Source organism: Chelmon rostratus, chromosome 13 (genome assembly GCF_017976325.1).
Source record: "Chelmon rostratus isolate fCheRos1 chromosome 13, fCheRos1.pri, whole genome shotgun sequence".
NCBI lineage: Eukaryota > Metazoa > Chordata > Actinopteri > Chaetodontiformes > Chaetodontidae > Chelmon > Chelmon rostratus.
Window position 1 is genome coordinate 19750820 of NC_055670.1, and position 23317 is coordinate 19774136.

At 39.0% G+C, this 23317-nt stretch overlaps 1 protein-coding gene across 3 annotated transcripts in view; it reads left to right on the forward strand.

The window, feature by feature from the left end:
• Positions 1-1081: 1081 nt before the first annotated feature.
• Positions 1082-23317, forward strand: part of pard3bb (par-3 family cell polarity regulator beta b) — a 205779-nt gene continuing 183543 nt past the window's right edge. For 2 of the 3 annotated variants that reach the window (XM_041950832.1, XM_041950834.1), the window contains exons 1-2: positions 1082-2299; positions 13857-13958. In XM_041950832.1, the coding sequence (XP_041806766.1) occupies positions 2183-2299; positions 13857-13958 (219 nt within the window). In that variant the 5' untranslated portion in view covers positions 1082-2182. The remainder of the gene's footprint in view (positions 2300-13856; positions 13959-23317) is intronic. The other variant, XM_041950833.1, reaches the window with a different exon arrangement.

The following is a 23317-nucleotide window of genomic DNA, read 5'->3' on the forward strand; positions in this document are numbered from 1 at the left end:
AACTGAACAGATTTGCTATGTTTAAAGTGGAACCAGCTGACAGCCTACAACACAAAGTCATTGAGCTGCAAAGCAACAAACTACTGTGGTGAGCAGTCGGAACTGACTCTTGCATAGACTCAGTTCTGTTCAAGACCCACCAGATCCTGAAAAACCAGCTGCGAGCATCATCATCATCATTATCACTACCATTTGACATGAGACACCTCGCCAAAGAGAAACAGTTCCAGCCTTCACAGAGGTTAGTGTGAAATGTGTGTTCAATAAATTAGTATGGTCATGGTGCCGCCAAAGCGGGGGAACAAGGGTCACCAAGGCCACCCTGATATAATTTCTGCCCCTTGCTAAGTGAGCCCCTTCTCCCCCATTACCCCCACTAAATTTATTATGTTGTCTGTAGTTTCTACTTTGCATATGAAGATGTAATGTTTTACAGTAAATGAAACCAACCAATAGTATATAGAAAAAATACAATTAACTTTATTGCAAATAGCTACAACATGAGCACACCTTGCATGATACTGCATCAATAATAACAATCTATCAATCTATATATCAAGTATGATACATAATAATGTAATGACAGAAGGTCACTTTTGCAGCATAGAGAGTACTTTTACTACTATGTTTTATGTAAAATGTCTTATTTTTGGACTTTTACTTTAGGACTTTTACTAGTAACAGAGTATTTTTAATTGTGGCATTGCTGTTTTTACTTAAGTAAAATATCTTAATACCACTTATCCACCATTGTGTAGTGCGTTACTACTATTCAAATTAAAGGGTTGAACATGTTTTCCATCACGGCGGCAGCTGCTGCATGATATTAAAATGTTTTGCCAAGAGATAAATTCTGATCAGTCTTTCATTATTAGTGGAGCTGACTGTCACCTTTCATCAACACATATCTTGTTGCTTGAGCAGTGACTGTAACTGCCTGTGCGGATCCATGAGTCGTGCTTTATGTCTGTACTCTTTCACCCGACTAATAATTGGAGTACTTCCCCTTTAAGAAAGTGACAGTACCAAGCGGTGGAGGAGCTGGTCAGGAACTGGCCAGGAGCGGACGGCAGAGAAGGAACCTTAAAACTTTTCCAACACACGGTGCTGTGGTCCGCTGGCTGTTTAACTTCGCCTTCGGCTTGACCACGAATGTGAAAATAACGGCTAGGCTGCCTTACTGTGTGTGTCGGTGATGAAGTGGATGCTACTGGCCGCTTGGAAGAAGGAAACTTGCGAGAGGAAAAAGTTATGGAATGATGCCCGAGCGACTGCATCCCTCCCTCCAAAGTTCGGCTAAGGTGGCTAACGTTAGCTAACGTTAGCGGTGGAGTCAGCTTGCTAACACTGGTGTGAAAGCTTGGATAAACTTTTGTTCATATGTCAAAACAAGTAAACAAGTCACCTGGTGTAGTGGAGAAGGGCGTGGGGATATTTAACTCTTGTGGCAAACTGAAAGCTTTCATCCTCGGCTTGTTGTCTTAGCCGGACCAGGTTACAGTACCAAGCTAATCATTTTTAGCCAAGTGGAGCTAGCTGACAGCTAACCTCTGTCAAGTGGCGTTAAGTAGTTAGTTAACGCTACGTCCCACTGAGAAATGACGTGACACACAATTGTCGTTTACCAGCTAGCGTTAAATAACACTCACCTCCATCCTAAAAAGACTGCAGTGTTTGTAACGTTTCTGGAAACTTACATTTCTACATGGACCAACTCACTAATATCAACACTTGGTGGATACTAAGTTACCTGAGATGTGAAGTGATGAGAAAGGGAATGATAACCCTGCTGACCATAGCGTGACAAAGTAATATCGGAGCCGGATGTAGTCAGTCGTGTCATTATTTTCACTTTGAGTTGTGTTCGGTAGGAATGACAAGGACAGGCAGTAAACGCATTTGACGGTCTTACTGAAGAGACTCTGGCCCACTTTGACAAGCTCTGTGACTTTTGAAGAATTTGGTTTGAGTGATGTAAGTGTTTTCAGCTTTTGACCCCAAGCCACTCTCCATCAGCCTTTCTCCCATCACTTTGTGCCACTTCTGTTGTCTCATCCCTGCCTCTCTATCGAGACTTTCTGGGGGGAATTCTTCAGTTTGGAGCCTCCCCGCATTATCATCACCATTGTTCATCACCCACATCAAGAGGGCCTGCATCTTGGATGAAGTTGAGAGTGCAATAATGAAGGTGACAGTGACTTTTGGCCAGACGGGTGTGGTGGTGCCCTGTAAGGAGGGGTGGACTGTCAGGGATCTCATCCAGCAAGCCACGCAGAGATACAGAAAACTGCTGGAACAGGTACTGTTCATGTTTTAAATGCACTTTTCTTTGCAACTGACAGTCACAATTACAATTACAACATGATTAACAATTGCAGTTACTTTGTTCTGACATAGTCACTGTATATTTTGGTATAACTGCTCCAAAATCCAATCAAGGGTTTTTATGATAATAATATCAATAATAATAATAATAATAATACTGTGATTTGAAAGTAACTGTACTGGCACTGTGGCAGGTACATCTCAAGATGTTCTCACCTTTTAAATTGCATCACCTACAAGGCACATGTAGTTGAATAATGTTTAATTTTCACTGACACCAAGTTATCCAGTGTGCTCAAGAACATGAACAAAAGCATGAACAAATGTAGTTTTAACTCTCTCTGAGTTTATTTGGCCTTTGAGCCATCAGTTAGCTACAATATTCCATTGTCAGAAGTAGTTTTGCAATATGTGTAAAGATTTTTATGAACTCCTCAAAGGCTTTGAAAAGAGGCCAGATAACTTTTTATGAAACATCACTTTCATAGCATTTGAGGTTTTCCCTCAAGTCATAAAAGAATAATCGAAAGCTCTGTCATTTTTACACCATGAAAGGGCCATATGATTTTCACATCTCAAAGTCTTGGGAAATTAGACAAAGCCGTGGAGGTCCAGTTCTCCGTAATTGCTGTATAAAACATTAAAAGCATATCTGATATGAATTGTGATGGTGCAGACAGGAGCAGGCATGAGTCGTTTCCACTTAAGTTGTGAGTGTAAAATGCAAATGACTCCCTCTGGTGATTCCTTATGACTGCTGTTGATTCCCCGCGCTGCTCTCAGGGCGGGAACCCTGTGACCCCCATCAGATGCCCAGATCTTCTCAGTGACTCGCCTCATATTGGTTCCATTATTCAAAGAGCACACCAGTCATAGAGATAGACGGCCTCAGTCGTGATTGAGGGGGAGATGTGTGTGTGTTTTGTGTTTATATGAGTCAGACACTGAGACAGCACTTGGAGATGCGCTCTTTTTTTCACTATCCTGTTTTTCTTGTTCTCTCTACCTTTTTTGTCTCTTATTCTACTTTTACCTGCCTGTACACCATCTCACCCGTCCTTGTGTTCATCCTATTTATGTTCCCTTTCTACTCACAAGTACATCGCCTCTTCACCTTCTACATAGTGCTCCACATTGCTGGAAACCCTCGCTTCTCTGTCAGCTGAACTCTTCCTCTTTGAACACTTCCTACTTCACCTTCTGTTCTCCTTTTGTGAGCTAACTCTGTTCCACTTAGAGATCAATATTGTACATTTGAAATTAATTTAAGTCTCTAAACTATTGCCAGCTGGTTGTAGGCAGGAGCAATGTGTCATTTTGTTCAAACTTGAACTTTAAATTCTTCTCACTTTTTGTTTAAGCATATGTAAACTGTGACGATATTGCCACCATTCTGCATATTTTTCAAAAAGGACTTAACAAGCTTTGAACATATGTGGAAACAGTGTGTAAGCTTTAATCTTCTGGGTTCCCATTGGAAATGGTTGACTGACATCTGAAGGCCTGCTCTTTCACAGCAGACGTTCTGCTGTGTTGTGGCAGGAAAAGCACAGGTGTAACTGATGACATAAAAAACGACTGCATTCCATTTAGGTGAGGTAGCTCCAGGGTCCTTGTGCTGTGCATACCGGCTCACTGCCATGGCATCAGTAATGAAATTTGCTCCATCTGGGCACAGCTAGCTACCACTGATTATTAGATTACCACTAATGTTGTCATGGTACCAGAATTTTAAATTTCAATGTAATACTATCATAACAAAAATGATACCTCTTGATACCTCTACCTTTTGATACACACAAAGCAGGATCATTTTTTTCTTTTTTTGCAAAGTACTGGTACACCAAAAGTCATCGAACACATACCAACTCATTTGCAATAGTGTTAGTAGTAACAGTTTGTTTCATCTGTGCAACCTCGGGTTGAAACTTTGTTTGCAGATCTGTTTTTTTTTTATAGCTTCTGTACTTTTGGTACTATGAAATGTATAATTAAGGGAGTTAGTATTGTTTTATGTGGTATTGAAAATGTGTATTGATACTTTTTTCAACCTTAATTACCACTCGATGTTACTTTTTGCTAACTTTATCACCTGCTGAGTCATCATCACCTCCTGCGCACTCAGTGCTGTTTTCATCCCACTTTGAACAAAGGAGGAGGTCTGGCGAATGTTTGTTTCATGGGTCCAGTTGTGTTGACAGCAATTGATCAGACTGTAACCTTTTTATGTTACCTTGTGGTTTGAGTCATGACACAGAGCAGACACAGAGTTATGTAGGGAGTGCTCAAATGGCAGATGGGACTAAGCAACAAGTAACAATGTCATCCCTCAAACTGAATAACTGCTTTTGGAACTGAACTGATACTACAAAGATTTTTAATACCTGACCAAACAGATATTACACCAGTAAACTTGCCTGTACTGGCATAATCAGTCTGATACAAAATTTCACATATCCTGGATAACATTAATGTATGGAACGCTGTCACTGCAGATAAATACATTTCTTCATTTTGATAATTACTATTTTAACTCACTAAGTACAAAAGTCAAAACAAACATGAAAGAGATGTATAATTGTTTCTGAAGACAAATCAATTTTAATCTCAGTTTGACTTTAAAATTGAAAAAAGAGTAATACATGCCATGTTGCAGTGCAGTTTATCTCAGGTCTAATACAAGAACAGCAACATTTTAGGTGTTATTGATGTTCACTGAGAGACAGAGTCAGTGCTCCAGGTGTGTTTTCCTGCAGCTACAAAGTGTCTAATGATGTGCCTCCCTGCTCTATCGATTAGGTCTCCAAGTGTTAAAATACTTTGTTTCCAGTACGTGTGAATGAAATACCTTATTAAGCACGTGCACACTGTGCGTTTTGGCATGCTCTCCTACAACTTGTCTTCTTCTGTTTTCTTCCTCTTTTCCTACTCTCTGCCACATCTTTGTCGACACTTCCCAATCTCCCATTGTAATTTCTGTTTTTACTTCTCCTTCTGCTATAACTCTTCCAACTTTTTGATCGTTTAGGCCACTTTCTCTTCTCCTTTTTTGTTGTTTAACATTGTAAATATTTTCCTTTTGTTTGTGTTTACTTTTTTAATACTCCCCCTTCACCTCCTTTGACTGCCTCTTGTCCTCCCCCTCTAGTTCCTCCTCTCTGGGACGGAGAGTATACATTCACCTTAATTGCCTCATCTCTTCCCCTCCTCTCCCTTTGTATTTATTTCTGTTTATTTGTCTTACTCTCTTCCCATCGCTCAGTCATTTCCTTGCAACACTAATCTGTTGTAGCTGTGTAATTATGGCTGTTAATGTGTTCCAGGATTAGAAAACCAGGATATGTGTGTTTTGTAGAGAAGTCCAGTCCCTAATCCTCCCTCCCAGTGCTAGGCAAATCATGTTTTTAAATTGTCACACAGACAGCTCGCTTTCTGTCTGTCTCGCTCCCTCTTTCCCTCCCCCCTATCTGCTTTATCCCACTCAGAAAGTATGCTGCTTGTATTAAAAACATTTTTTAATCTAATGTGTTCCTGCGGGCATCCACTGTAGCTAACTGGCTCTTATCAGCTGCTTTGTAAGGAGTTCCCACAGTGGTGCTTAAGAGGAGCTAACACTTAGAATAGGCATTGAAGCTATGTTTCAGTGAGGGGATCCTTGAGGTTTAGTCTTAAGTTGAGTTTCAGAGAGGATTTATTTTGTATTTTAGCTGCGTTGTTTTTTTTATTTTTAGTTTCACATTGATCACAACCTAATTATTAGAATTTGTATGCCTCTTTGTGTTGCCCAGTATGGAACCAAAAGGGGGATAGAAGACACAAATGGGATAAGAAAGTGTAAGGCAATAAGAGAGTGCTGATGTATTTTTATGAAGAATATACCAGACTTTTATTATGCTACTGCATTGAAAATGTTTCTTCTAAATATTCAGTAGACTCCCAGGATGGCTAGAAACACAGGGAACACACTCTAATCGTCACATTATTGGTTGATAAATTTTTGCGTCTGACCCGGATCTCAGTCTTTTAACATTTTTAATATCGATATGTATAGACATACCAGATATGTTTCCCACTTGTAAAACAATGTGCCCAATGCATTGTTTGACAAGTATGGCATGGGTGACAATTGCAAAGGCATTTTAGCTAACTCTAGTAACTTTTTAAAATATATGCCTTGTTACCATAAACAGCTGACACTGATAAAGCACAATGGAATTAACTGTAGAACGAAACCAGGCATGCAGCATGTTTATGCCAAGATCTCATAATGCTGATGATTGGCTGTCGTTGCATGCAGGAAAAACACTACATTATGCCCAGAGATGGGGCCCACTTCGTTTATTTGTGTGCTTATCTGCACAAATAACCAAGTAACCAGCTTCCTTCTTTGAAGTGAGTAATTGTATCATAATGTGTAAGATGACTATCTTTTTGTTTAAATGGATTTTATAAAATTGGTATTGAAAAATGTGTTGTTCAAGAACTGGTTTGGCAGTCAAGGTAATACCAATACCAGCCAATACCAGTCTACTGAAGTGTGCCTTGACATTTGGTTCCAAAGCAACCACTTACAGGGGATCAGGACACCTGTGTAAAAACACAAAGTGTGTCAAACTGAAGTTTGGGGCTGGACAGTTGAAGTGAGAATCAGCTTCCCAGATAAGTCAGAAAGTAGCCTGTCACTCTGCAAGTGTATGATTAGGTTAATTGTCATTCACCTCACTCAGTACATCAGGGAACTAAGGGCACCATGATCTGTAATTATTTGTTAAAAAACCACAACAGCTTGCTGACAGCTGTAATATGTAGCTATCAGTCTTGATCGATGAACATGGAGGAAAAGCACAAATTTTGGTATGGGAAAGAGTTTCATTCTTTAGTATCAAAGAATAAACAAAAAAAAAATCTCAAGGTTCTTGTGGAAAGGTCACACGGAGGAAAGGAAAAAACCTTTTGAAGTAATCAGAACAAAGATAATATAAAAAGGGAGATTGCTTGCATAGCATAGAGGAAGCGTGGCAAGAGAAAGAGGAGGGAGGAAGGAAAGCAGAGGTTGTTGTTAATGGGGAGCTGTCAGGAAGTTATCAGCTTGTTGACAGACCTCTTAATTACCCTTGGCCAAATAGACAAGTGTGTGGTTGTGCGTTTATGGATGTCTATTTGTGTGTTGCATGTTTAATCTACTGCATTGTGTGTAACATCAAATTGGACTATTGCATCTATATCTCTTTATTTATCTATCTATCTATCGACCTACGGTATATATACTGTATATATATATATATATCATACATCCCTCGAATTTATATACAGCATTGTTTCTGTTATTAGACCTTGAGTTTTTTCTTTCGTATTAGACTATTAGCTATCTATGTCTGACACAATGTTGGTGGTACAAGTTTTAGTACAAAAAAACAGTGAAACTAGTTGCTTTTGTAAGCTGAGGGTGTGTGCACATGTGTACGCTTGCACTTGCACATATGGATTTTTAGGTGGATGTGTATGAAAGGGTTCCTGCCTATGTGGGTGTGTGCTGTAGTTTCATTATCCAGGGTAAGGAATGCTGATGAGGCGTGGCCAAACAAGCTGATAAAATTGTAAAACATCCTGGCCTCATGCCAGAGCAGAGGCAATTATTTCCAAGAGGGAGGGAGGGGATGGGAGGAGACACGTGCCACTGTCTCTGCAGGCAAATCGCTAGAATGTGTTGTTCGAGCCTGACGCCTATTCTATTCTATTCTATTCTATTCTCCAAGTTGTATAGGGTGTAATGGCACACATGCTTTTCCGAATTAACCTTGCCATAGCTAGACCATTAATATGAAAGAATGAATGCCCTTGCCAGATTGTCCTGGCTGGTACATTGTTATCATTGTTTAATTGTACTGCTTACATGCCATGTTAATCATCGATGGATGGCTGCTCACCAGACAGAGCTGAAAAGTTAAAACATTCAGATTTACGAATTCTGACATGTAGTTAAGATGCTAATGAAATCTGATTTGAACCATTGAGATATGCTTAATTTTGCCTCATTAGATGAGTGAATGATCATCTTTTGCACATCTTAAATTTGGAACGCTGAAATGTTAACATTGTGAGTAAAGGTTATCATGGCATTTCCACCGGCAATATCCTTGCTCTGCTTTTCACAGAAGACAGCTTTGTTTCTGTATGGTCACAAGATGGGTCAAGGGACAATTTAACAGAATTATTTTTTCACAGAATTAGGTGCAGCATCAGTACTCACTTCCTCTTCAAAATGATACTGTATAGTAGTTATACTTTACATGCTGGCTTAACTAACTTGTTTGTTGCCAACCTCCTCTTACTTTTGGCCTATTGGAAATGTTCGTTTTTTTCTGGTGAACATGATGTGAGCTGCCACAGACTCGACCTATTGCAGCTGCAGCATGTTTGTTTTATGTAGACAGCATGAGCTCCGGAGTTCGCTTAAAGTGAATCCTGGATCACTATTTTTGAGGTGTATCCAAGTCGGTTCTTTAAATTGCCTCCAGTTTTGACAAAAGCAAACTCTTGTGCTAACTGCCAGACTAGGAAGGCTTACTGAGGAGAGGTGGGGGGGTTAAACACATACCTGACAGCACTCAATAATCTACATTGTCTTTTAACTCTGATGGGATTTTATTACACCCTGATGATGATTTCTAGATCATGTCCTGAGAGCCAAGTACCTAAAATTCCCCACTATTATCTGTAATAGTATCAAGGAAAACACTGTATTAAGTGCTAATCCCCTTGATTTTCAGATTAGATCAGTGTGTTTACAACTCTTATCTTTAGTCCTGCAGTATCTGAGTGTCCCTCAAGGTTTTTAAACTGCCAGACTTGGAGGCACAGGGTTTCTGCAGTTCACAAAAAATATGTAACACATTATCCATGCACTCCCCCTGAATATCAGTTTAGATCAGTGTGCTCACAGGTCTTATCTCTCTACTTCTCCATTTCCTGTCTTCTTAGCTGTGTGGCCTGCCTACTGGAACAAGAGATCAAAGGGGGTTGTTGACCTAAATACAACGGCAGGTCTTGTTTTCCTTCTGGAAATAAAATCTAGAAATTGATTGCAATAGTTGTGTCCTGGGTCACATCTGCAGTGGTCACTTTTAAATCTGTTTTCAGCATGTTGTACATTTTCAGGGACATGAAATTAAATGGGTAGGGTTTGAAATAACCAGTTTTAGCGGTAACACAATGTAGTGTTACAACTAATGCTAATAATCAAACAATAAATAATTATTAATGTATTGTTTAACATATAATCAACTTTTTATTATTGTTTTTTGTTAAAAAGTCATAATACTACATACATTTATTGAGAAAATGTTAATAACAACAAGCAGTGTTGAGAAACCAGACCAATAGCTAAAAACCTGAAGTGCTAAGTTTTAGCCCCTTTCAGACATGCAACCCTCAAAGTTTATCTGGTTCAGATTGTTTTCTGATTAGTCAATTAAGACTATGCTTTAAGTGCGACTTGAGCCAAAAAGGTGAAAAAACACTTGCACAACCACAGTGGTAATCTGACCAAGAGGCTCTCCGTGTGTTTCCAGTGTTTATTCATGTCAACTGCGTTGAGGAATAAATGAATATCCAGCACAACGCATTACATACAGCATGTGAGCAAATGAGAATTAAACGAGAGTCCCAACTTATTGTTCTGTCATTCAGTGCTTGTGTGCACTGTAGGATATAAAAAAAAAAAAGCAAATTTGCTCTCTGATGGCAAAATATATTAACGGATTCACTATGAGAAGCAGGGACAAGTGTCCCTCGTGCAGCAATTTAGTTTCAATGGCAAAGTAAGGTTTAAAATCCATCAGTGATGCAGTCTGAGAGAGAACAAAAACTTCTTCTTCCTGTCATAAAATTTTTAACCCAGTGCTGTTGCCGCTTTGTATATCTCTCTCTCTCCCCCTATGCTCCCCCTCCCATACCAGCCACCAAATATGAAGTGAGCACACAGCTCTTTCTGTAAAATATGCTGTCGTGTCTCAATGATGCTGTAAGGAACATTAACATATAAAACACCTGTGTCCGAGTGACAAAATGCCATCACTTTAACACATAAATGAAGCCATGATAATGGCAACCTTTTATTTAATAAATGACTAATGTAGTGGTTAATAATAATTAAAATTAACTAGTTGTTTCAGCATTAATGCAGCAGCACTGCAAAAAATAGAAGAAAGGAAAAAGATTTACTACAGCTCAAATAAAGCATTACACTGCAAAGAGTGCTAGATTACAAAACACACTAAGCGAGCAAGCTGCCCTGAAGCCCCAGACCTCCAGAGGCCCACTAGGATGTTGATGTGGACATGATGGAGAGAGTGGGCTTTGTTGAAATTAAAGATTTTTCTCTTGTTTGGGCATTCACTTAGTAGAATACTGTCATACCACATACCATACCTTATCATACCAAACCTTAATTTGACTGTCAGCAAACCATTGAACATTTTACTCATTCTCATTCTAAAGCCCACGTGGTGATAAAAATGCTGGTCTCTGTGTGAGGGCAGAAAAGATGTAAAACTAGAATGACACTCGGAAAACGCAGACCTCCGTCAAGGCCAATAGTCCTCTCTTGATATGCAAATCTGCAAGCGTAAACTTCATGGTCAATATTATTGGTTGGCTTGACATTTTTCTGTAATATCTCTGTTGGAGTTCATTGCAGACAATTCACATTTGGATTTGAGTAGGAGTATAATTAGTTGTGATGTGTGTGCATTTACGTTTCCATAGCCACACCTCATTTTGACAAAAAAAGCGTTGTTACAGCTGAGGCAGTTTTCCCATGAAATCACTGTCCTCAAGTACCCCACAACAACTGCTGTCTGTATAAAGTTTGAGCAACTACAGGTGACGGCTGTCATAGAGGATTACTGCTATCCAGGGATGTGAGCTGTGATATGGGGTCATCGTATTTCTAGAATTGGCTGTGTTTTGTCACTATTGAGCTTTATTATCGTCTACTGGATTTTAAGATGTATGGCGTTTATTCCACCAGGGCCAAATGCCGTGTTTCGCAGCATTAATGAAAGTGAAAAATAATTTGTGCATCTGCCTGGTGATTTGGATCCGCTCCAAAATTTGATGGGTTCTTCCTCGAGCTTTACCCTTTCACCAGTTTTTGCAATAATCTTGCTGACAGGCAACCAGACAAAAAAAAACAAAAAACAAAAAAACAAAGAACAAACCAGACTGAAGACATCCTCCTTGGCGGCGGTAGTAATTTACATGACACTTTGGCTCTGAAATTTTCCCTCGTATAAAAACATTCACATGTGCTGTCCCTGAGTTAATATTCCCCCAAACCCTGATTGATAGTGCTGAAGGAAGATAAATGCTGTGCAAAAAGAGAAAATTAAACAATGTAACTGCAGTGTTTGAAAATCTCCCTCTCTCTCATACATCTGACCTGGGTGTCGACCAAGTCAGCGTTACAATGGAGTCATACAATGAATTCCAGCAGGAAGGCAAGGAGGGAAGAAGAAGGAGAGACAATTCAACAGTATAAACAGCCACAGTGTCAGAGTCTTGTGTAACAGTGATGGCTGAATGGTGGTTGGTTTTGTGACATAATAGCTGTTTTTTTTATGTACATAGGCTTTATGTAACTTAAAATAAATACATTATCTTAAGTAAGCAACACAACATTGTGCGTAATTTACTTTGACATATCAACTTGTGCCAGGTGGCAGTGAAGAATGACTCAGACTCGAGATCAAACTGTACTTTTGACCTTGAGTTTTTCTTTTTTTAACACATACGTAAGTGGACCATATCTCTGTCCACTTATCAGTGAAGTTGGGTATAATATGATTGATAATATGAGTGGTTTTACTATGAAATAGGTGTCTTATCAAGGCAACAGCATTTAATTAATATTAGCATTACTACATTTTACATACTGCCTTCTGTGTTATTTCCGATCCATCAGGAAAAGGTGGAGGGGTAGCTGAGACATTTACAAAGCATAATCATTATACAGTAACTATAGCACAATTTGACTTGATAATCTTTAAACTTAAAGCACTCACCTGTGAAAGAACTCATCACTTCAAAACATTTCTGTGCCTAGCCTTAATGAACCCAGTCGAGTTACATGTCCAAAACTACTTTTTAAGACGACACAAATTTTGACCATCAAGCAGCTCCAAGCTTTGGACCTGGTCGTTGAAAATTAATGATCTTTCCTCTGCTGGTTTGTTGATTTGTATTTAAACCAGATGAAAAATGAAGACGTGTCTCTACCCAGATCTCATCTATAAATGTCCAGTGAGACTAATTTACACTATCAAATTATTGAAAAAGTGCAAGTAAGTAATTTACTGGAAAGAGCTTTGCTGCAGAGGCAAGTTTAGTGCAGGAACTGGTGCTGACAGTGAGACTTGCAGTGATATCCAGGGACACACAGCACCTTGCTCTCTCTTACCCTCTCCCTGATGGGAGTTTTTGAAAAGCATTGACAAGCACCTGACCCTGAAAGAGTGATTTAATGGAGCAGTACCCTGTAACGTTTTGAGTCATATGTTTCCTTAGGCTGTTTGTGGTTTTGTATGCGCGTGTGAGCTTGTGCACATGGATGTGTGTGTTGTCTCAATGTGTTGTTCAACAACCAGCTCTATGTAGTCAGCTGTCCAGTGCAGTGTCGATGTCATTAATCACGGACCCAACGCAGCGGAGAAAGGGAGTGAGGATGGAGAGAGAAGAGAGGGCCAGGCCGGAGTTGTAATCTGTACAAGGCACCTAGGGAAAGATGTGGAAGATTTAAGGAGGAAAGAAACAAAGAAGGGGGTAGAAATGGGAGGATCGAGGAGGGGGAGTTGAACGGAGAGAGGCCTTTTGCTGTGAGAATTGGTTTTAAGTCCCCATGGAATAAAAATTTAGTTTATTTTAAATTTAGATATAATGGAAAAAAAAAAACAATAACAAGTTAATTGTACTACTTGGAAAAGCGTCAATGTAATTGTTTCTTCATCATCCATCCACTGGGGTGAATACAGATTTACAACATTAAGAATTTTTATTAAATTATCCTTCTATTCTACGTCTGCCATGATATGAAACTTTCTCCATTTTGTGTTTTGATGACCCTTCCTGTGTTATACTCTGGTCCAGTATTTTGTTTTTGTAGGAAACACGTCACATTAAGGAAGTAAGATGCCTCCCTGTTTTACTGTATGTAGAGGTTAAGCTACAAGATAGAATATTAAAAGTGAATCGACTACGTCAAGTTGTTGAGGAGAGTATCTGGGCTTGTGCTAGCCTCAATAATGTCTGTATTTCGTACTAGCAAAATGTTACAAACTTTTAATTATTTTTGATGAACTTTTAGTTATTTAGATGTTGATAGGCGTGGGAGTGACACCTGCAGCCACCATTTAATGAAGAAGTCAGATACATACTGTATGTGCATGTGCTCTACTGGGGAGAGTGGTCAGTAGGTGTCAGGTTTATTCACATATTGTGTGGTTTATTTACATTAGCTGTGTCTTGTGTTATAGGAAGGAGATTTCCTGGTTCGAACGCACCATGTTGAATACTGTGATGGGGGGATTCTGGACCCAGATGACATACTCAGTGATCTGGTAGAGGACAAAGACAAGGTAAGAACCTCTTGGGGTGTTTTTGTGTTTGTTCCTGCTTTTAATCTGATAATTTAATTTAAAGAAATTGGTGAGAGAATTTTGCTTCATTTAATTTCACTTCACAATAAAAGCACAGAAATTGTGAACCACGACTTGAGTGGTTTTATGTGACTTTAAGCTGTCCACAAACAGCCATGTAACACTTATCTTCTTAATTAATACCTGTGAAGTGAAACTTAAGTGTGTGAGGTTAGATGAGGTTATGAATGGCTGGTTGATTAAAATGGCCTGTTTCCGGAATGACCAACAGTAAGCAGAGTAAACATGCATGCATGACGTGAAGAATCAAATATCTGAACAAGTGCTGGGCAGCTCTTGTTCTTAACACAAAGCTACAAAATCACTGTATTTAAGTCAACCATCCTTTTCCCTTTAATCCTTTTGATAACTCTCAGATAATGCATAAAATTCTTTTGATTTATACCTTTTAATTAGTCACAGACTGTAACAGTGTGTGTGTGTATGTGCTTTTATGGGTATTAGAGTGGGTATCTGTGTCTTGTATTTTGTGTGTGTGTGTGTGGGTGATTGAAAGAGAGAGAGAGTGTGTGTGTTTGTGCGCGTGTGCGTGTGTGCCTCTGTGTGTGTGTGTTCACACTCAAGAGTATTGAGCTGCAGTGGCCTATAAGCCACTCCTTTGGATAGAATATTGCCTCACAAGCAAAATTCAAAGGGAAAAGGTTTTAGCTTGCCTTCAGCGTTAGGCAGTGTCATTAGCAATTCACTTTTGGAGACTTTGCAAACTCAATCCATATATTCTACCGTTTTTCTTATTTTTCCCCTGAGGAATGTGTCATTTTTCATTTTCCCCTTTGGAAAGTCTGTTTTTTCATACCATGTCATAGACTCCGGCATTATCAGAATGTGATGAATAGCCTAGATTAAGGGCTTTTTGAACCATGACTTAGGACCTTAAATGAATCTTGGACCTTCTCTCAGTGGCTCTGCACATTAAAACAGTATCAACATGCTTTAATGAGCCCGTGTCCTATGGTGAACTGAATTTTTCATTTAGGTCACAGCTTAAAAAAAGTTGAAGAACCTACTGGCTAGAAACATAATGTACAGTATATTTCCCTGTCCTCGGCTCATACTGTATGCCCGTAAGGATGTATAAATACTGCAGGATGTGTTGGAGATTCTCTAACTAATTAAGAACAAAGTTGCATTAGTTGCCATTTTCTCTGAGGGCTGTAGGAACCTTTGGGAAGAACTGAAGTGATCTCTCTCTAAATAGGCCTCAAGCCTCTGTTCATGTCAAAATAATCATTGTTATTGTTAAAATCTTTTAGATCTTGTGACCAAGATCATTTTGTTAGTGTGGGTCTGGCTAAATGAAAAATGTTTATATTCTTGTGTTTTTGCCTTCACATAGACCTACTGTAGAAATGTGACAGATGAAAACTGTCTTTACGTTAAAGAAATAATATTCCCACCCAACATTTTTAAGAAATGATTCAAACTTAGATTGTTCTCTCTGATTGATAAGTTTTCCTGACAAGCTCTCATGTCTGAAAGTGGGGGGGATGTTACATGTCACACTAAACTGCAGCCCAGGGCTCAAATGACTCAGTGACAGGAGCAGTAATGGAGTCAGGAGACCAGGAACTGACCTAGGGGATTGCTATTATGAGAGGCTGTTGTCATGGTTTGAAGAGACGCAGAGAGCAGCATGCACTGGTCCTACTGTTGGCTAGTTGTCACTTGGCCTCTGCCTCTCAAAGGTTCCACAATGAAATGAAAAAAGTACCATCTGTGGCATGTTCACTACTTTCTGCTAACAATCTCACAATGCAATTCTCTGTATTTTATAGACGCAAATATACAAGTGTCGAGCGACACAATGCATTGCACCTTTAATGGTTTCCAGGGCAGTTTGGCCACAGTTGGCACAAAGCCAGATGCCCCCGCTTCCAGGATGTAATGGTTTGTACTGTTACTATGGAAGTAAAGTGTTCCAAACATGTTGTTGGAGGTGCCAACCAAAGCTATTTATAGCTTCTTTCAGACATTCATGGCTTCACATTTATGTGATGGCAGTTTAACATATTAGTATCATGTGTGAATCAGCTCCCTGGTTACTTTTATGTAATGGTCCACAGACCATCTTGCTAGCTCAGACATAGTAAGTATATTTAGTATAGTCACTTCAAATTTGTTGGAGAAGCATTGAGTTAAGTCAGAATGTCAGAAAAGGGGAAGTATATCAGTCTGGCTAGGAGTAAAGGGATTAGATAAGCATTGGATCATTTGAATGGCAGATCTAGATTGAAGCTGGTTTAGCAGGTTTCTGTATCAAGGATGAAGTTACAATGACTATAAATGTGTGTTTGTGTGCAGATGGGGGTGTTTGTCTCAACTTCATCTTGAACTCTCCTCATTTTTACTCAAGAAGGATAGTAATGCTTTTGTTAATATCCTTTGAATGCAGTGGAGCTGAACAAAACTGAAATACATTTGCAGCCCAGAAAGCAAATATAAAAGCACATGCGTACTACAAAATACACATTTCAATGCTGGGATCAAATGAAGTGGCGCACTCTAATTCCCCAAACACACATATGGTGAGACACGCAGACACAGAGAAATAAACGGCACAGAATGATACGCAGCAGTACACACTTCTGAGCACTAGAGATTGCATATGAAATGAAAGTGTGAAATATTCATTGGCTTCTGAAGCGAGGCTCTCATACTATTACTGAGCTGAGATTAATAAATGGCTCATAATCCCAGATGAGTGTTCTACTGTAGGCAGACTCAGACTGCCTGGCTTTAGGCTTATAAGCACAAAGAAAACAGAGAAGATTTTTGAGGCCTGCTGAAGACAGAGGTCAAAAATACAGTTTAAAAAACCCATGGCTGAAATATACCCCAGTACTGTAATTGAGAAGTGGCTCAAATTTATGAACGTTTGAGGTGATTTTTATGTAACAGCTGTGAGGAAATGTCAGTGTACATTCTTTAAATTGGATGTATGTATCTGTACGAGCGTGCATGCTTGGTATCTCTATATATTGGTTTGTCTTGGAGTAATATAACAATATAATGCAAACAATTGTAACACTAACACTAGTCCAAAACAGCTGGAAGTATTACTCCAGTTAACAAAAGTACAGCTGCATAGCATGTTAAAAAAACGCATGCATTTTGGGAAGCACACTAACCTGAGATTTCCACCGGGCTGGTATCTGTAATGTGTGCACGCAACGCGTATTTGCTCCATCCTCCAAGCGTCTCCAGTTCCCACTGGTCACTTTTCAGAAGCAAAGCCTTTTGTATGCCGAGCTTTGTTGACTTGCTCCGATAGTGTTTATTTGGTCCTTTTCCCTTAATTTTTGGGCTTCTACCATGGGTATGTTGGCTACGTCGTTTCTTGTTTTGTCTGATTTAATTGCACAGGATATTTTATTTTGAAAATTTACCAGATTTTCTACATCATTCCTGTGTCTGACTTACGTGTCGTCTATTAAAAATAGACTTGGCGGGTATGCTTCGCGGAGAGACACTACTACACACTATTATAACAAAGGAAGATAATCAGAAAGCTTTTAAAGTAGCAGGACCCTCATCATAACCCCATTCCTACCTCAAAGAAACAAACACAACTATAGCAGGTGAAAAATAATCTGGAGAAAGTATTTTTGTGTGTGTGGTGTGCAAGTTTACCTTAACACCACTACCCCCCACCCCTACCAACCCCACCTTTTTTCTCCATTACCCTAATGTCTCCCTTGTACGTTGTTATTCAAGCTATCGCACAGCTCTATGCCAAAGAAAATGAAAAGTAAGCAGGAAGTATGGATTCCCATCAGCATTTTCTGTGTAGCCTGATGTGTAATTCCTAATGTATTTTTCCCATCTTGTAGGTATTGCAGAAACAGCCTTACAGAGACCAGGGTTTGTTTGAAAGGTTAGCTGGTAATGGAGAGAGAGGGGAGAAACACTGTTGCCTTGTATGATATTGATGTTTGTTGTGGGACATTAATAACTCTTGATCAAATACACACACACACACACACGCACACACAGCATGCATCCCTTTGCACACATCAGTGTTGAACATAAATATTCTTTTTCAAGCATGCACACACGATCACAGCAAGCATCCATTTATAATACCTTTTTGTTTTTTGTTTTGTTCACTGGTGCACACAGTCCATTCTATGAGCCAATTAGTATGCAGTATGTGCATTCATATGTTCGTATGTTGTGTTCGTATGTGCTTTGCACACACAGCAAGCTTAATAATATTGATCAATGTAGAGGAGACTAATTAAAACCTGCAATCATCACACACTACAAAGCAGACCCAGTTGAACATATTCTTTGAGCTCTGTAAACACTTTACATGGACACACTACATGTCTATACTATACAGACAGATACATACACGTACTCAAAGAAGAAGGGCTTGGTGATAAGGTTGAGATCAATATTACGATATTAATTAGAACGTTTTTCAAATATTACATGTATATTTATTGGTATTAGTTATTATATCGTTATAGATATTATATCTTTTTTGACAATGTGACGGATACAAAATTATGTAATGTTGGTTTTGTCATTTTTAATTACAGTTTACTCCAAGTTATTAATTTGGACAATAAATACAACAGGAACACTATGATCATTTCATTATGATCCAGTACAAATAGAAGTAATCTGTAATCCCTGGTACCCATAATGCATCATGCTTCACCTATTAAGAAAAACATCTAAAGAAATGGTTTATGGAAACACTACTGGAACACAAGCTAGCCTGGAGGTGGGACGGCTCTCCAGGAGCAGAGCTTTAATCATGTGTAATTGTGCCAATCATTATTTATCCCATTGTTAGCAAGACAGACACATATACAAAACATGGCAAATGGTTTGATTATACTGCATGCTTATTCGGATGTAGATGCTATTAGCCTTTACCAGGACTTCATATTTGTTCCGCTCCTAGCAAAATGGTCATATTCACAATGAGTGAATGTGCTTTGCTTTCTTCAGAGGCATTTTTCTATTTGCTCTTTTGCACAGCATCAATATTCATGACAGAGGATAGACCATTTATTATGGTTTAAGAAATATCTAGCAGTAAATACATGGTTGTAATCTATAATCGGAGAGGAAAGCAAGGAAGATTGATAAATACTTAAAATGTTTTAACAATTGACTCTGTACTGCTTTGTCTATTTGTTGCCTTGGAAACTTTCTTTGATCCTTCTCCTGATCTGCACTGGAATAACCTCGCCACAGATTAATTTATTATGTTGACAAACCTGGCATGAATATCAGGAGAAAGAAGGGTTTGTCAGATCCCTGATGTTCCTGGGGTTCTCCAGTGGGACCTTCTCAGAGAAATTTCATTCACTTAGGCCCTACAATGCCACAATAGTAACATTTTCTAGAGATCTGTTTGTAAATTGCTCTGTTAATTCCGTTAAAATACACTTTGAATTGATCAAACTTGAAGCATGTCTGGTGATTATACTGTCTGGCTGGCTGATGAGATGAAACAACCTTAAGGAGTCTGACTTGGAGACGTTAAGATGGACAGTTGGTGGACTCAAGCCAGCTCAGTGGGGAGTGCATTGTGTGTCTGCTTGTGTGTATTTTCACCCAAGTGTGTATGTGTTAGTTTTCCAGTCAGCCAAAACCATTTGCTGGAGAAGGCCAACAGTTCATCTCTTAGTTCTGTTAATATTTAAATAATGCTCTCATTTTGTCTCCTTCTTTATCTTTCTTTTGTGTCTTTCTGATTTCTTTCCTGTTCTCCTGGCCCATCTTTCCATCACACGGCGGGTAGTAGGAGCAGAGTGGGGACAGACAGCCAGACTGATAGTGCCTGCGGTGTTGGCATACTGACAAAAAAAATGTTATATGCCTTAAAATGGACAAGAAAGATAAACTTTGTGCAAACAGATAAGACCCTGATTGAGGATTTATTTGGTTCTCAAAATTATTATGATTTTGAATGTCTTAATAAAAAAAAGCTCATTTCCTCCTCTAACAAGTCTAATCCTACTTTGTAATGATTTATTCACTAGTTAAACCAAAATAATAAAAATAACAAAAGGTCACTACAGTAACAGAATGCCAGAATGATTAACAAACTAACCAAATCTCTGATAATGAGGAAATTATTTAGAGCAGGTTCCCTTTTATCTGCAGGCCCTTCCCTTCCTTCTGTGCTCTCTAATTCTACAGTTTTCCATATCCATGATCATGAAAACTGCTGATTGGTGCTGCTGCTGCTAACAGATGCAGCTCTGTCAAACTTGCTAATTTATTTCTGTCTCTCTGTCTCACTGCCTTTGTAACTTCCAGCACGCACACACATTAATTCTATATTTGCTAGACGTGATAGTTCTTGATACCAATTAATCAATTAAGGGCTAAATGTTCATTTAGCAAGTGTAAATGAGAAATGATAATGTCGGGCTTCTGCACAACTTATTCAGACATGCACACACACACAAATAAACACACACACACAGCAAAAGTAATTTGGCCCAGCTAATGTAGGTGTATCATTTACAGATTGATTGCTGTCATCAGCGATGTGTGAACTTGTGAAAAGCATTTACAATGGAGCTGTAATATAATTGTTTCAACTTCATCATTACAGATCATTTAGTTTAACTTTTTATAAGGCAATTAACTGTTGGGCTAATAGCTCTGTTTGGTTGAAAACACATTTTTTAAGTTCAAATGCAGTTTGTGTTTTTTTTTTTGGAAAGTACTTACACCATTTGATTTAATATTTTGTATGCTTGCATCTTTTACCGTATGTCTATGTATGCTTATGTACGTTTGTATCCTGTAGTGAGGATAAGTGCAAGAGTGGTATGAAATTGGAAATGACATGAATGAACACGAGGAGCTTCTATGTTAATCAATACAGCAGTTTACATGCTTGCATGCCACATGGCTTGTGATGCGCATAAACATGACCTGAAATGTTATGCTTCAAGTCTATTTTCTTCCATTTTATACGCACATTTACTGGGAAGCACTGCTAACATTGCTGTGTTGCTAACATGCTGCCCAAGCCACGCCTCCTGTGTAGGCAGGTTGTTTGGCAGTAACCTCGGCAGGTATGGCAATTTGAAGAGATTGCTTTATTGGCATGGGAATTGATTAGAATGAATTGCCATTTCATTACAAATTTTGTGATTGCATATGGACACTTGTTCACTCTTTCTTTGCCACCTTATGCTGCAAGTGTGAAAGGGTTTTGCTGTTGACCTGGCTGTAGCCTGAGAGCTAGCAGTTGCAAAATGTCATCATCTAAACTGAGAGTATTTGTGCAGCATTCGTTTTCATTTAGTCGAACAAAAAATGTGCTAAGGCTGCCTGCGTGGTGCTAATGTTGAGTGTCAATACATGGCATTTCAACATGTTGCTGGTGTTTCCACCCTTACTTGAAATTATCATTTCACAGACAACTAGCACTGTTGTCATCTTTCTTTGTGAAATGAAACCACGCTTTGGACCATTTCTTCCCCTCTGCCATGAATCCTTCTTGTTGCAAATTCCCATGAGTTTGACGTCATTGTTTTGCAATGCACAGCTGTCAGAAAATTATCCTGGTAGTGATAAAAGGAATTGATAAGTTCAGAGACATTTGATTCCAACGGATCAGAAATTTTGAAAATTGGTTCTCTGCTGGAACAAAAAGAGTCCCTAATGGCGAGTAAGTGAATGATGCAAAAAGGTTGTACTGTATGAACAGTTTTCTCCATTGTAACTGAGATCTCACATTACCTGAGTTTATAGAAAATCTGAAGTTATTGTAATTGACATATGATGTCAGTATTTTTAGATAGTTATCCCTTTCCCCCTCTCTCTTACAAATGAAGTCTGCTTTCTAGTTTTCCAACCTTTTTCAGTGACTCCTCCTCCTCAACTCCTCATCCAGTTCTTCCACCCACATGTCAATCGTCTTTTTCTCTCTCCTTCCTTCCTCTCTTTCTCCTTTCCATTTCTTTTCTTTTCTTTCCCCTTTCCCCTACTCACCAGCCTCACTGTCATTTAGAGAAGCACAACACCAGCCAGTCAGAATGAGGCAATTATGACCATGTTCGGGGGGTTATTATGCATAATGCCCCATAATCCTCCTCTACAGTTTTCATCAGAAATGACATGTACATTAAGCCATTGCAGTATATACGTGCTTACACAAACCTAACACTGTGTGAAGAACACCGGCTTCAGCCTAGGTTTCTAAAATCACGCATATGTGAATGCACAAAGCTGTTTTTAAAGCATTGATTAGTAAAGATGATGCAGTTGTAATGTGATTATTTATAGCTGCTTATTCTGGTGCGACAAGATAATGAAGACAATAGAGTGCAGACAGACAGGCAGTACTTGATTTGAATCTTATGAACAGCATGCTGTGAAAGATACATATTTGTACATAAATAAAAGTGTGTGTGTGTGTGTGTGTGTGTGTGTGTGTGTGTGTGTGTGTGTGTGTGTGTGTGTGTGTGTGTGTGTGTGTGTGTGTGTGTGCGTGCGTGCGTGCGTGCGTGCTGGTTAACATGTCGACATTAATGGATCCATGACCCAGATCAAAACAATGAGACTTGAAAGGGATTGGAAAAACATGCAGACATATTGAGCAGCGGCAATTTGTGTGGGTAGCCTCTGACACGGTCCACGTTTAATCACAACATTTTAATACCAGGCAGTTTAATACTTAAACCAAGCAGACAGGCATCCAACAAATCTCATTCTTCACCTTGAAGCTATGTGCTGAGCTTAATAATTATATTAGCATTGTGTTAAGTATTTAATAAATGATGATTAGTTTTTTTTGTAGCTTTGCCAATATCATTAAGTCTTGCTGGCATTGTTTTCCTACACTGCAGTGGCTTAGCAACTTTCAAGTTTTATGATAGGGTGAATTTTTCCATTTCCATTCTCTAGTCAAGTACTAGCCACAGTATTGTATATTTATTTAGCTTTAAGATGAGTTTTATTTAGATCCATTTTAGTTAGCTCAGGCAGTATTAATTATAAATTTAGCTGGAACCTTTTGCCTATTTCATATTAATTTAAAAATAATTGGCATATGGCAGTGAACTTTGACCGTCCGTCTGTAGTTGGCCCTTTGGGGCCTTTTGAATGCATGTCTTCACTTACCACTAAGAGTATATCCCTCACCTGATTTTTATATCTGAGTGGCCACTCTGTTATCTGTAGCTGCCAGGGTTGACTGGGCTTGACCCCGGACTCAGTCCATCTAATGAAAAGCTTGTCTATTCAAGTGTGTTTTCTGTTGATATTTTACATGGCCGACACCTTTACTTTGCTAT